This window comes from Prionailurus bengalensis, chromosome C2 (genome assembly GCF_016509475.1).
Source record: "Prionailurus bengalensis isolate Pbe53 chromosome C2, Fcat_Pben_1.1_paternal_pri, whole genome shotgun sequence".
Lineage (NCBI taxonomy): Eukaryota > Metazoa > Chordata > Mammalia > Carnivora > Felidae > Prionailurus > Prionailurus bengalensis.
Window position 1 is genome coordinate 117410422 of NC_057350.1, and position 12333 is coordinate 117422754.

The following is a 12333-nucleotide window of genomic DNA, read 5'->3' on the forward strand; positions in this document are numbered from 1 at the left end:
TCCTCGTTAACGAACGGCCCGCTCCGTGGCCGTGTCAGCCAAAGGTCAGTCCCGTGCAACAGGGCAGCACGGTTCAAAAGCACTCTTCCAGAGCCCTGCCTACCCCTCCCCCCCAAAATCCATCTTTCACGTTTCAATAATAGAGCACACAGAGTTCCAGCGAGAAACACCAAGGCTGCTTTTCTTTCTTTCCTTCTTTCTTCACATTAGTGACATGTAAACGATGGGTCCTAGGGCAACTACTGAAAAATTACGTTTATTTTTTTTTCCAGGGGAAGGGAGTGGAGTTAGTGGACAAGGTAATTGTCGAAATGTCCTCAAGAGGCACGTATATTTGAGAAGCGTGACTTAGAAATCTTCACTTAAAATAGTAACAACAACAACAACGACAAGGACTTCACAGCATTCGAATGAAACCTCTGAGTAAACTTTGTGGGAGACCTTAGGGATTAGACACTGCTTTAGGGAAGGGACAGTTTTCCTCCCCCATACTCCCCCAACTCTCTCTCTCTCTCTCTCTCTCTCTCTCTCTCCTCTCACTCTCTCCTCTCGCTCTCGCTCTCTCTCTTTAGAGACCAGCAGAAAGCTTATTCTTAAAAGGTAGCTTTTGGTGTCCAGAGGGACAAAGAGGATCCAGGGGAGCGAGGCTGGACCCTTTTTGCTCCCGCCTCACTGGAGAGCCCCGCGACATTTCTCACTACCTTGAGGTCCTAGGCGTTCATACACACCAGCCGCAGAGGCCGGATTCGCGCGGCTGCTCCAAACCAGCCCAACTTCTCAGCGCGCGCCTCGGGCCACGCGCGTGCACGAAGTCGCGGGCCCAGTCCGCTAGGAAGGTGGCAGGGCGGGGTGGGGGAAGAACGCGACTTACCAAGTCTGGGGTCTAGGTTTCGGGCAAGGTTGGCAGCAGACAGAAGCCGGGCAGATAGTCCTACCGGAGACGGGCAATATGGGCAGGGACTAAGGCGCGAGTGGTTGGGTGGGGGTGGGGGTGGGGGGGAAAGCGCCTGTCTGGTTTGGGGTCCATCTTGGCCCCGGCCAGCTCCCCCGCCGTCGCCTCCGCAGACTAAACTCGGACTGACCCGGGGAGGCCACAGAGCCTGCCTCGCCTCCATCAGGCCAGAGCCTCTGGGCCTCTGGCGCCGACCCCGAGGCGCCGTGGGGGGGGGGGGGGGGGGAGAAGCGTCCCCACTCTCTGGCCGGAGAGGAAACAACCAAGTCGCAGGCACTGATGCTGGCGGCCAAGCTGAGCAGCCGGGCAAGTCCGTCGCGTCCGGCCGCTGGCTTGCAGACCCCGGCCCGCTCCCGCCTACGCCCCTCCCTTTCGTCAAGCCCCTCGCCAAATGAAAAGGGTTCTTTGGGCTTTGGCCTTTTGGGGAGGAACGCAGGAACCCACGCTGGGTTTGAGCTTTCTGCTCAGAGTGTGCCCGACACAGGTCTTCATCATTAGCATGGAGTCCGTGGAATCGCCCTCCCCATAACACGTTTAAACACAAAAGGACCCAAATCGCGAAGGGTTTCCCGTGAGGTGGCTCTTGTGGCAGGGGTTCAGTGGATCAAGGGATTTTGCACCCGGGACTAAACGTTGGACGCTCTGGCCTCCGGGGACCTCAGACAAGAGAACCCCTTGCTCCAGCCCGTTCCGCCAAGTCCCTGGGTGTGGGAGTGAGGGGCTTCTGCCAGGCTTCTGTGGATCCAGGTCCGTGAGGCTCTTCTCAAACCATCTTTGTATTATCGAACTCTGAGACCTAAAGGCTGGCAAAGAGAAAAGGCCTCGTCCTGGCAGGAACGTTTCCAAAACCCCTCTCGGCTGCACCCTTCAGCGGAAGACTTGGCGACTGGTGACTGTCAGCTGGAATGATGCTACGGCCCCCCATCAGAACTGGTAGGGTGAAGCTGGCCCTCAGTAAGACTGCAGTGGCACAAGGCCTCTCCTGTTGGCAGTGGAGGAAGCAAGAGGGATGGGTGTCATGGAATGGGTCCACCCGTTCAGTTAAAAGTAAAATCCTGAAGATTAGAACCTGTGGCAGCCATTATCTGATGCCATGGGACCTAGGATTTTGACCAACACACTCAAAGACAGGACTCTATAGGCGTCTGAGAATAGAATGATCCAAGGGCCTTCCACCACCCCTCCCCTTTGTTTAAAAGCGTTGGTCACTCCACCAGACAGGTTATTCACTCGCTCTGGAACTGTCAGCACATTGGCCACAAAATGTCATGCACCGTGCAGAACCCCAAGAATGTCACCAGCGCCTGAACTCCGGATGTCTCTCAGCAAACCCTACACTTGCCAGGTCTCTCAGCCAGGGCAGTTCCTCCACCAGTCATCACATAAGCACGTTTGAGGTTAACAGAACTACATCAGCTCCTAGACAAGCGAGCTGACGAGCATTATTTGGGAAGGGTCAAATGAAAACCTTAGAGCAAGCTCCTGCTAACCCCCTAAATGGGTAACTAGGGCTAGGGCACAGAAAGAGGAAGAGGGACCAGGAGAGAGAAAGGAAAGGGGGAGAGAGACAGACAGGGGGACATTCAGGCCTATATCTGGGCAAAGAAGTGGGCACTAGGAAACCCCTACTGCCTGCTCCCCCCTCCCACCATCTCAGGCTTGGGTTCTCTCTATGGGCAGAGGGGAGAGTGCCCCGTCTAGGAGCTAAGGGATGAGAAGAGCCAGGATGCCAGCTTCCGGTTTGGGTGGGGACGGGAGGTGGAGGAATCCTCAGCGGACTTGGCTCTCGTCTGGGACTCTCGCACCTCGCAGGCCCTCGGGGTAAGGGAGACTGCCTGGCCGGCTCAGCTTTCGGTTCTTAATAAGTTCTGCGAGCTTAGGCTCGAGCCTACTCTGTCTGCCTGGCTTTGTGAACTCACTTAAACCAGCGCGGCTTGAAAACAAACACGTGCAGCTTCCTCGCCGCACTATTTTGGCAGCCCGGCCGGCGGCTTTCACAGGCCTGAGCCTCTGAGAGGTTCCCTCCGCAGCCCGCGTGGGCAAAGGCGCCTGCTGCATATTCATCAGCACGTGGAACCGCGGGCCGCGGGCCGCGCATGCGCACTGCGTTCCCAGACGCAGCCCCAGCCCGCGGCAGCGACTTGGAAAGCGCCCCGCTGGCCTGCAGGGTGGCGCAAAGGGCCCCTCAAAAGCTGACCGCCTGGCCTTTGGTGGTGGTGCTGTGGGGAAGTCTTGCTGTTGCGCACCCTCCACCCCCGACGCACACGTCCACCCCCAACCCCTGTGTTTATATATTTTCAGGAAATTCTCTAGGACAAAAATCTCCCTTGACACATAGACTCACCCACGCCATTCTCTTGGTTTTACCTTCCTCCACAACTCAGTTTGCTTTGCGAGAAGCTAGGGTTTTTCCGAGTGGACAGATGATTTTTAAAAAGGAATCAAGATGTGAGCTTCTCTCACTGTCTTTACGTCCTTATGTTTTCTGTAGCTTAATGAAAATTGTTACACAAAGGATAGATTTGCTAAGGTATCTCGCCTTCAAACGTCTGGAGGCTTTTTTTTTTTTTTTAAAGATACGATTCCCATAAGTTTATATCCACACTTAAGAGTAGGCTGTAGGTGCTGTAGGTGAAAATATCACTGTGTAAGTTTCACAACCAGTGAATTTCCCTGCATTTACTAGAGATGCCCTGCAACCATTAGAGGCAGCCAAAATATTGTGGACAGTTGACAGTTTTAAGTCTCTAGCATCTTCGCTGCCAGACAATGTTATTTCCATACTGGATAGCTAACTCTTATTTCTCATTCTTGAGAAACCCACCTCCAATTTAACATCAATTGGAAACTTTATACTGTTCTAGCTCCTCCTCTAAAGTGGAAATAAACGTTAGGAACTAATGCCAGAATTCAGCTTGCATGGTATAAATAGTCCCTGGTTTGGCCTGGTCTTGTTGCCTCTTGCTTAGGCAGAGACTCTGGAGCAACCAGTCTTGCATAGATTAATGGATAATATTGCCCATTCTCTGTGTATATTACACCATTATATTTGCAATAAACTTTGAAGAAAAGGCTCAAATGTGACATGTCATAGGAAGTTGTTAACATTTTTTATTTTTTCTAGCCCCAAACTAGTAATTGTCACTTGAAAAATATATATATAGGTATCCTTATAAAGTATTACTTTCTATATCCAACCAGTTTGAATGGATACATATTACTGATGGTGAATGAGGTGGTAAAAGCTGAAAGAGTACCATAGATAATGTCAACCTTTAGTGGCTCAACTGGCATAGATGGGATATATCTTTTCATTGCCCCTCTATTTTAAAAAATTCTAAAACCAGAGAGTGCTGTCAACTGTGACCATCTTTATGAAAGCAAGACTTTTTTTTTTTTTTAAGCCAATAATAACACAAGGTTCTAAGAACTACACTTGGTGCTAGGAGGAAGTGAGAACTCTGTATCTAGAGAGGAGATAAATTTCTAATTAGTATTTCACATTAAAAAAAGAGAAAGAAATGTGAATTGGGAATCTCTGAAATCTGATGGTTTCATATCTAGTTCACAAATAATCAAAAGCCCAAGCTCAGGGCTTTCCTTTTGAGTTTGCCAGACCATATATAGTTACTCCCCAACCCATCTTAAACTGATGCTGTTCTTTAGGGACCAGGGCCTTCTCCAAGCTTCTTCCTGGAAAGCAGTATGTTTAGGTACTAACTACACCAGCACTGATTCACAAGGGATCCAGCACACTGGTTACATCTTGGCCTCAAAAATGGGCTGTCTGGAAGGCTTCAGAGCTGGGGAGTACAGTTCTGTTGCCAGCCCTTAAAAGTTCTGAGAAAACTTCACAATCAACAAATAGAAACATCTAAATGCCAGGCCCATCACCAAAGAAGGTTAGTGCTATTTTCATTGTCAGCTAAAGAAAAAAAAAAAAAAGAAAGAAAGAAAGAAAAAGAAAAAAAATGATAAGCATATGGGCCAATTGAAAGGTTACATCTTTCTTTTGGAGGTGGTTTGCTTCTTAAAGGTTAACTTGAATGCTTGACTTTAAAAAATCAAAATCATCAGCTGCAAATGCTTAAAGCAGTTGGGGGTAGCTTTTGAAGAAGAAAACAAAGGATCTGAAATGGTTGAAAATTACTTAGCCCCCATATAAATGGTGCTTGTATATTTATATGCTTATTCTGTAAATGTACACACACACAAACCACAACTCATTTCTCTTCATTTCTCAAATATGATTGCTTGTACTTAGGCATTTTTTTGTTGACACAATATAACTTTTTAATAACTTGTCAGCTGTTCCAATCATTTGGTAGTATCCAGATTACAATGCAGTTGAAATATGAATCAGGATGGCTTTCTACCTAAACCAAAATCTACAGCTACACACAGAAACCAGCCATTTGCAGCATCCTGTGCTCCTGCTAAATAGGGTCTAACAATATATCTCGCTGTTCACATTCATGTATTTCAAAACCTAATAGCCCATGAAGAAAAGTATGAAGAATACATCTCAAGAAGCAGACATTAAAGGTACCAGCAAAATAATAGGCTACATTTAAGTTTGAAGCATTTTTTTTAAGCGACCTACATCATTAATGACTTTTTCTTTGTGGTGGGTGTTGGAGAAAAGAAAGCATAAGGGGCTTTGGCATAAATATTGGCTTCTGCTGTAAAAGTTCCTTTCCTGTGAGTGTTATTCACAGACACAGACAGTATTCCTCAAATGTTTTTTTTAGAGTAAATATTGACCCCTAAAATTTATATTTAAAATATCCTACTTAAATCATGTATCATAGTATAATTATTATACAATATTAAATAACCAGGAACATAACAAATAATGACACATTTATATTTCCAAATTTGAAGTCAACTGCTTTTATGAATGGTCAAAAGAAAAAATGCACTCATTTACTATCTTCTCAAATATACTAAAAAAGTTAAAAAGTATTGTTATTATTGTGATTGTGATCATTGTCATAAATACTCATGTCAGGCTCCCAGACATTCTGATTCCTAATGGGAAGAGAAAGGATTATTAATTGAGGTGTTTATCTGACTTTCCTAGAGAGATGGAGCTATCTTTATTCTTCTTTCCATGTTTAAAAAAATTATTGGGCCTAATGTCTGGTATCACTTCAAGTACTACACTGTTAATCAATCTGGAACCTCCAAAGCCAATTGGGGCCAGCTTTTGGTCTCACAAATCTTAGGAGTTAGAAGCAATGCTTATGTAGGTGTTCAACGTCCTTAAATATCGCCAAACCTTGCAAGGTGGCGCTCTTTTCATGGAAGGTTGATATTTACTCTTAGAATCACAATAGTATTTTTTAAAAAGTTAAACACCACCATCTCCAGTTTTCCATGTGCTAAATAAAGTGCAGCAATCCCTTCCACCAATAAAACTTTGTCAGCTAAAAGTGACAAATACAAATGGCAATAAATGAAAAGCCACGTCAACAAAGAATTTTTAAAGAGAATTTAACATTTTGATTTTGTAATTGGTCAATGGCATACTCTGAAAAATTAATGTCACTTTAAAATAGATGTGAGTATCTGAAGGGGTTCTTACACTTTTGTAGGGTTTCCCCCTCTTACTTTGCTTCACTGAGTCAATATGGCCTGTGATTCCCTGAAACACAGAGTATATTAAAAAAGCAGGTCCAGGTTCATCCTTGCCCACAGTGAGGTCAGTTTCTGCCTCCTGCTCTGACACATCCACACCCTTGCAGCTACAGCCAAGGCCCTGATTTGTGATCTCTCCTACGTTGTCTGCTTAATGGGGCGATCATGCAAGCTACAACCAGAGACAAAGAAGCTCGCGTTCCTACCAGCGCAGCTAACTTCGAAGGAGCAGCATAGCTTGCAAATCTATCAAACTAAACTGCAAGAAAGACAATCTGATTTAGAGAAAAGGCGTTCTGCTACAGTCATTAAGCACAAGTAATTTAGATTTTTTATATTGTCTCCTCATTTACAAATTTACTGTATCAACGCCAGCCAATGGAACGAATTTCTTAAGTAAATGAGAAATAAATAAAAGAGATAGAAAGATAATCAAATTACATAAAATAATTCTCTTCCCTAGATGTATTTTTGAAAGAACTAATAACAGTGGCAAAATTATAGGAATAATAACATATCATAGGAAGTAATTAATTTAAATTAGCATCACGTTTGAAGAAATATAAGTAAGACGCTTTATGGACGTTTACTTTTGTACAAAGAAGGAAGGTCTGTAAAAGCATGCATCAACATCCTGAAAATTAGTTATAGCCGTAAATGGTTTAATTGAAGACAGCAATTTAAAATATGATATTGTAAATCTGCAAGTCGGTTTCAGCCCGGGGAATTTAATTTGGGGGGCAGTGGAACCCTCTGCTTCAAGTTCATTTGCAACACTGCAGAGTGAGCCCCTGAGCTTCTGACAATTCACCTACATTAATATTGATGTCGCCTGTGCAATCTATTTCTGTTATTTTTATGGTTGTTATTCTACGTCTGCAAAGGTCATTTAAATTATACAGCGGCCGAAAATTTGTTTCATAAATTTTGATATAAATACTAATTACACCCTCTCGGAGAGCCAGCAGGGTAGCGTTCATTTATCACGTTTATACGACCTGCGATGACAGAAAAGAAAGGCGAGGGAGACTGGAAAGCTTTTCTCAAGACCCACTAAAGCTGGCCGAAGAGGCAGCAGGTTGCTGGGGGTGAAGAAGAAATTCCTACCACAATCACTGAGATTTAAGAATCTTTAATAAGGTACGAAAGGTTACCAAACAGTTCTGGAAACTAAAGTGTACATACGAGTTTTTCTAGCCATAAATATTGAATAGCTGTAACATGAATAAACCGGCCCTTTACATGCGGATAAATATGGAAACTAGGAATTATATACATTATGTGGTTGTATCTTTTGCCAAAAGCAACGGACAGTTATAGTTTATATCTTTTTTAATATCACTTTACATAAACAAATGGAACAGTTTGACACGCAGATCCAGGCTCGTACTATACGAATTCTTGACAGGACGTGAAACAACATTTTACTGCACTAAAGTACTTAGACTTTGGGACGAAATGTTTGCACTTTATACAAAAAAAAAAAAAAAAAAAAGCACATTAATACCAATAATATTCTGTTAGGTCGACGTGGAGACTGAAATCGTACAAAGTAATTCACATTTTGGTACACATTTACTAGAACATTCTTGCCATTCAGTACAAACAGTTGGCTTTCGGCCGCCCACCCTCCCTCCCCTCCCCCACCCACCCAGCCCCTCCCCCCTCCCCCAATGCAAAGACCACAACGCCACGAACCCACCCGCCCGCTCCAACCGAGATATAACTATTTACAGAATCCAACAGTACATTTTTTAAGCTAGTAATTCTGTATTTACAAGAATGCAAAGAAAAACAAAAAAAAAAAAACAAACAAAAAACAAAAACGGAAGCCCAGAGAGCCTGTTCGATTCCGACGAGAAACTGGCCCTCGGTCGGGGTTGGCGGCACTTGGTCAGGTGGCCGCCTTCTCCTCGACCACCCTCCCGCCCCTCGGCTACCAAACCTTTGCCAAAAAAAAAAAAAAGAAAAGAAAAAAAAGGAAAAGAAAAAAAAAGGAAAAGAAAAAGATAAATCAAAGAAAAAGAAAGAAAGAAAGGAAAAAAAATAAAAGGTTTGGGGTATTCTTTCTCTTACTCGGTCCTGGGTCTTTTGGCAGGTTAAAAAAAAATAGGACTGCGGGGTCTGGGGCGAGGGGGTGGGGGGGCTGTGTTGATTCGCAGGGTTCATTCAGTAATATTTTGTGTACGTGTGTGTTCAGTCTCTTAAATAGGGTTTTGCTCGGTGTTTTGTTTCTGAATTTAAACGTACCATTCATTAAAATTGGAAGAGAGCGCGCTGTGGCCGGCTGTGTGGTGGACTGCGGAGGAGGAGGGCGACAGGGAGCTGGTGGTCGGGTTGTCTGTGGAGGGAGACACGATGGTGGGCGGCGTGGAGGACTCGTAGCCGGAGCTGGCGGCGGGCGAAGGCTGCGAGCCCTGCGAGGAGGATTCGTGGACCTGCGGGAATAAAGTCGCGTTTTTACGGAGACACCGAGCGCGCGCGCGGCGGCCGCCCAGCAGGGGTGAAGGCCGCGGGCCGCCTCCCCACGCCGCGCTGAATCCCGTGCAGCTCGCGGGAGGCCTGGCGGGCCGGAGGGAGGCTTGCCCGCCTCCGCCCTGCGAAGGCAGCGCTCCAGAGAGGCACAGCGCCCCCGGGACTCACAAAAGAAAAATGGAACTGGGAAGAGAGAGGCTGGACTGGAGGCCAGAGCCCGCGATGGTCCCTCCCGCAGCCGCTGGACTTTGCTTGCTCAGAGTTAGGTAAGCAAACGCTCAGGCCTGCGCGCAAGAGCCCAACTCTTCTGCCGACGCCGGCGGCTCCAATGGCGGCAGCTTCGGCAGAGCCAGCCCGCCGGTACAGCCCTCCCTACCTGGGCCAAACTGCCGCGGCTTCTGCTCCAGTGCACACTGCTTTTTACTTTTCTCATTCGGCGGTGAACTTAGAACGCCCTGGGGTGCCCCCATCCCCCCCCCCTTTCGAGCCCCTGCCCTCTCCGCCCGGCCCCACTCAGCAAAGTGGGACCGGTTCCTGTCTGCCTGCGCCCCCGCTCCTCCCGCCGGCGACCCTGACTCGCCGCCCGACCCTGGACGAAGAGCAGGGCAGGCCCCGGCTCGAAGGCGGGCAGCGAGAGCGCGGCGATTACCTTCATGTGTTTGCGCAGCGAGCTGGGGTGCGTGTAGGACTTGTCGCACATCTTGCAAAGATAGGGCTTGTCGCTCGTGTGCACGTGCATGTGCTTCTTGCGGTCGCTGCTATTGGCAAAGCGTCGGTCGCAGCCTTCGAACTCGCATTTGAAGGGCTTCTCCCCTGGTGCGAAAGGCAAGAAAGAAGTCTGATTAGAACAAATCCTGCAACTGTTTTTAAAAATATAAACCATGGAAGAAATAAAAACCAAAACAAAGCAGCCCAGTGTTAATTCTTTGCAAGTTCAAAAACCTGGGTCTTCAATAAAGTCTTATATCTTCAGCGGAATTATTGGTATCTGAACCATTTTAACTCCTAATCCAATCAGATCCGGATTTAATTTTTTAGTATTATTATAAGTAGTGGTAGTTTTTCTAGATCCCAGAGCAGCAGCAGGTCTGACTGCTGGTTTTTCTGCCTGAGGCTATACAGACGATTTCCGGCGGCGGCTTCTACCTAGCTCTTGGTTTCTAATTTTCACATCGCGAGCTGCTTCTCCTGCTGTTTTGCTCTTCTCTCCACCCCCTACCCCCTCCCCGATGCTCCGCACCCCCCTGGTCGCCTCCTCCACCCCACCCCACCCCCTACACACACTCACATTTTATAAGGTAATCGGGGCCGAGAGCTCGGCGCCGCAAATTCTTCCCTCACTCCGGCATTAAACCCCAAGTTCCAAACGCGGTTCACAGAAATCACCCCGGCAAACCAGAATGGGAAAGCAGACAGGATTCCCGGCCTTGTTGGCGCTAGAGGCCTGGAATGGCCTGGGACTCAGACCACAGCCTTGAGCTCGCCGCGAACTTTTCTTTTAACTGTTCCCGACCGGTCTCTTTATTTTTAAAGGCCAATGCAGAATATTCGGTGTTTTGAAAACTACCTCATAGAATCTAATTGACAAAAAAAGACTTCGCCTTCGGCCGACTATCCCAACTCTTCAAGCCTACTCAAAATCAAGTCACTGCTAAAATTGGGCTCTTTATGCAGAAGTCTCCAAAAGCCTCCTCAGGCCCAACTTACTTGCTTTCAATCCTCCGCCCCCCCTTTCGGTTTTTGTTTCTTTCTCTGCGCCTTCGTCCTATCTCTTCCAATTTTCTCAGTTCCTTCCTTTGACAAAGTCCTCACTAAGGTGCGTGGAGAGAGATGTTGGCTGGAAGCAAACGTTTAGATTTATCTGCAGCTGGAGCGGCTGGCGCCTCCGCCGCCGAGAGCCTGCCACCTCTCTCGGCTTCGCGCGCACCAAGGTCTCCGCAAAGCTGGGCTTGTCTCTCTGCTCTCCCAGGCTTTTTAGTCCTCATTTTAAAATCTATATTCCTAGATACATCTTGTCCGATCCTTTCTATACCTCTTCATAATGTCAAGCCTCAAACTGAAAACAACAACAACAACAACAAAAAAAGCAGCACACACTTTTCACTGCCTGCCTACTGGAAAATGACGCCCAGACCCAATCGCGGCCGGGTTTGTGCGCCCCGGCCGCTGACTTTTGGATTTCGGGTCCCAGACCCGGGATGAGGGGTGAGGATTCAAGAACAGCGTTTTCGTACCTGTGTGCGTCCTTTTGTGGATCTTTAAGTTCTCAGAACGCGCGAAGACCTTGCCACAGCCAGGAAAGGGGCAGGGGAAGGGCTTCTCGCCCGTGTGCACGCGGATGTGGTTGACCAGTTTGTATTTGGCTTTGAAGGGCTTGCCCTCGCGCGGACACTCCTCCCAAAAGCAGATGTGGTTACTCTGCTCAGGTCCGCCGACGTGCTCCACGGTGACGTGCGTGACCAGCTCGTGCATGGTGCTGAAAGTTTTGTTGCACGACTTTTTCGGGTTGGCCAGCTGCTCTGGCTCGATCCACTTGCAGATGAGCTCCTGCTTGATGGGTTGGCGCATGTAACGGAAGAAGGCGCCGGCGCCGTGATGCGCGGCCATGTTCACGTTCATGGGCCCATAGCCGTGCAGCTGCGGTGCTGCATAATGCTCCGAACGCGGGCTGGTCACCTGGCCGTACTGCTCGGGCCGCGGGTACATGTCCCCGGAGAAGCCAAGCCTCATCTGCCCGTTGACCACGTTGGGCGACGCGTGGCCCGCCGCCTGCTCGTGAAGGCCAGGGAAGAGGAGGTGGCCCGCGGCGTCCGTGTGACCGTGTGGGCCCCCGAAGCCTCCAGCTGAAGCAGCGAACAGACTGTGCTGAGCGCTGGCTGCCGCTGCCGCGTCGCCAAAGCCCCGGTTGCGGAACAGAAAGTCCCGCGTGGAGTTGAAGGCTGCGCTCGAATAGGAGCCGACGTGGCCCGGGTGGTGGTGATGGCCCAGGGCCGCGGCAGCCGCGTAGCCGGGCGCTTGAGACGTGAAGGCCGTCTGGCCGGCGGAGGCCAGCTCGTGCGAGCTGGGGTTGAGCTTGAAGGCGCCCATGCCGTCGGCGAACGGGTTGATGCCCAGGCCCACGTCGCGCTCGGCCACGTCGCCCGCCGAGTGGTGGCGGGACGCGCCAAAGGTGGTCACGCCGATCGCGGGGTACTGGGGGCCGGCGTCCAGGAGCATCGTGGCTGCTCGGGGCGAGCCCCGGCCTCCCCCGCCCCCCCCACCCTCGC

General features: G+C 48.6%; 1 protein-coding gene and 1 long non-coding RNA gene across 3 annotated transcripts in view; both read right to left on the bottom strand.

The window, feature by feature from the left end:
* The window catches only part of LOC122491881, a 94409-nt gene extending 93257 nt beyond the window's left edge, over positions 1-1152 (bottom strand). For both annotated transcript variants that reach the window (XR_006299472.1, XR_006299473.1), the window contains exon 1: positions 872-1152. This is a non-coding gene — a long non-coding RNA (uncharacterized LOC122491881). The remainder of the gene's footprint in view (positions 1-871) is intronic.
* Positions 1153-8805: 7653 nt separating this feature from the next.
* On the bottom strand, positions 8806-12318 carry ZIC1 (Zic family member 1). The gene is made up of 3 exons (XM_043595190.1): positions 11302-12318; positions 9717-9880; positions 8806-9030 (listed from the first exon to the last, which is right to left on the bottom strand). The coding sequence occupies exons 1-3, from the start codon at positions 12281-12283 to the stop codon at positions 8833-8835; spliced, it is 1344 nt and encodes a 447-aa protein (XP_043451125.1). The 5' UTR covers positions 12284-12318; the 3' UTR covers positions 8806-8832.
* Positions 12319-12333: the final 15 nt, after the last annotated feature.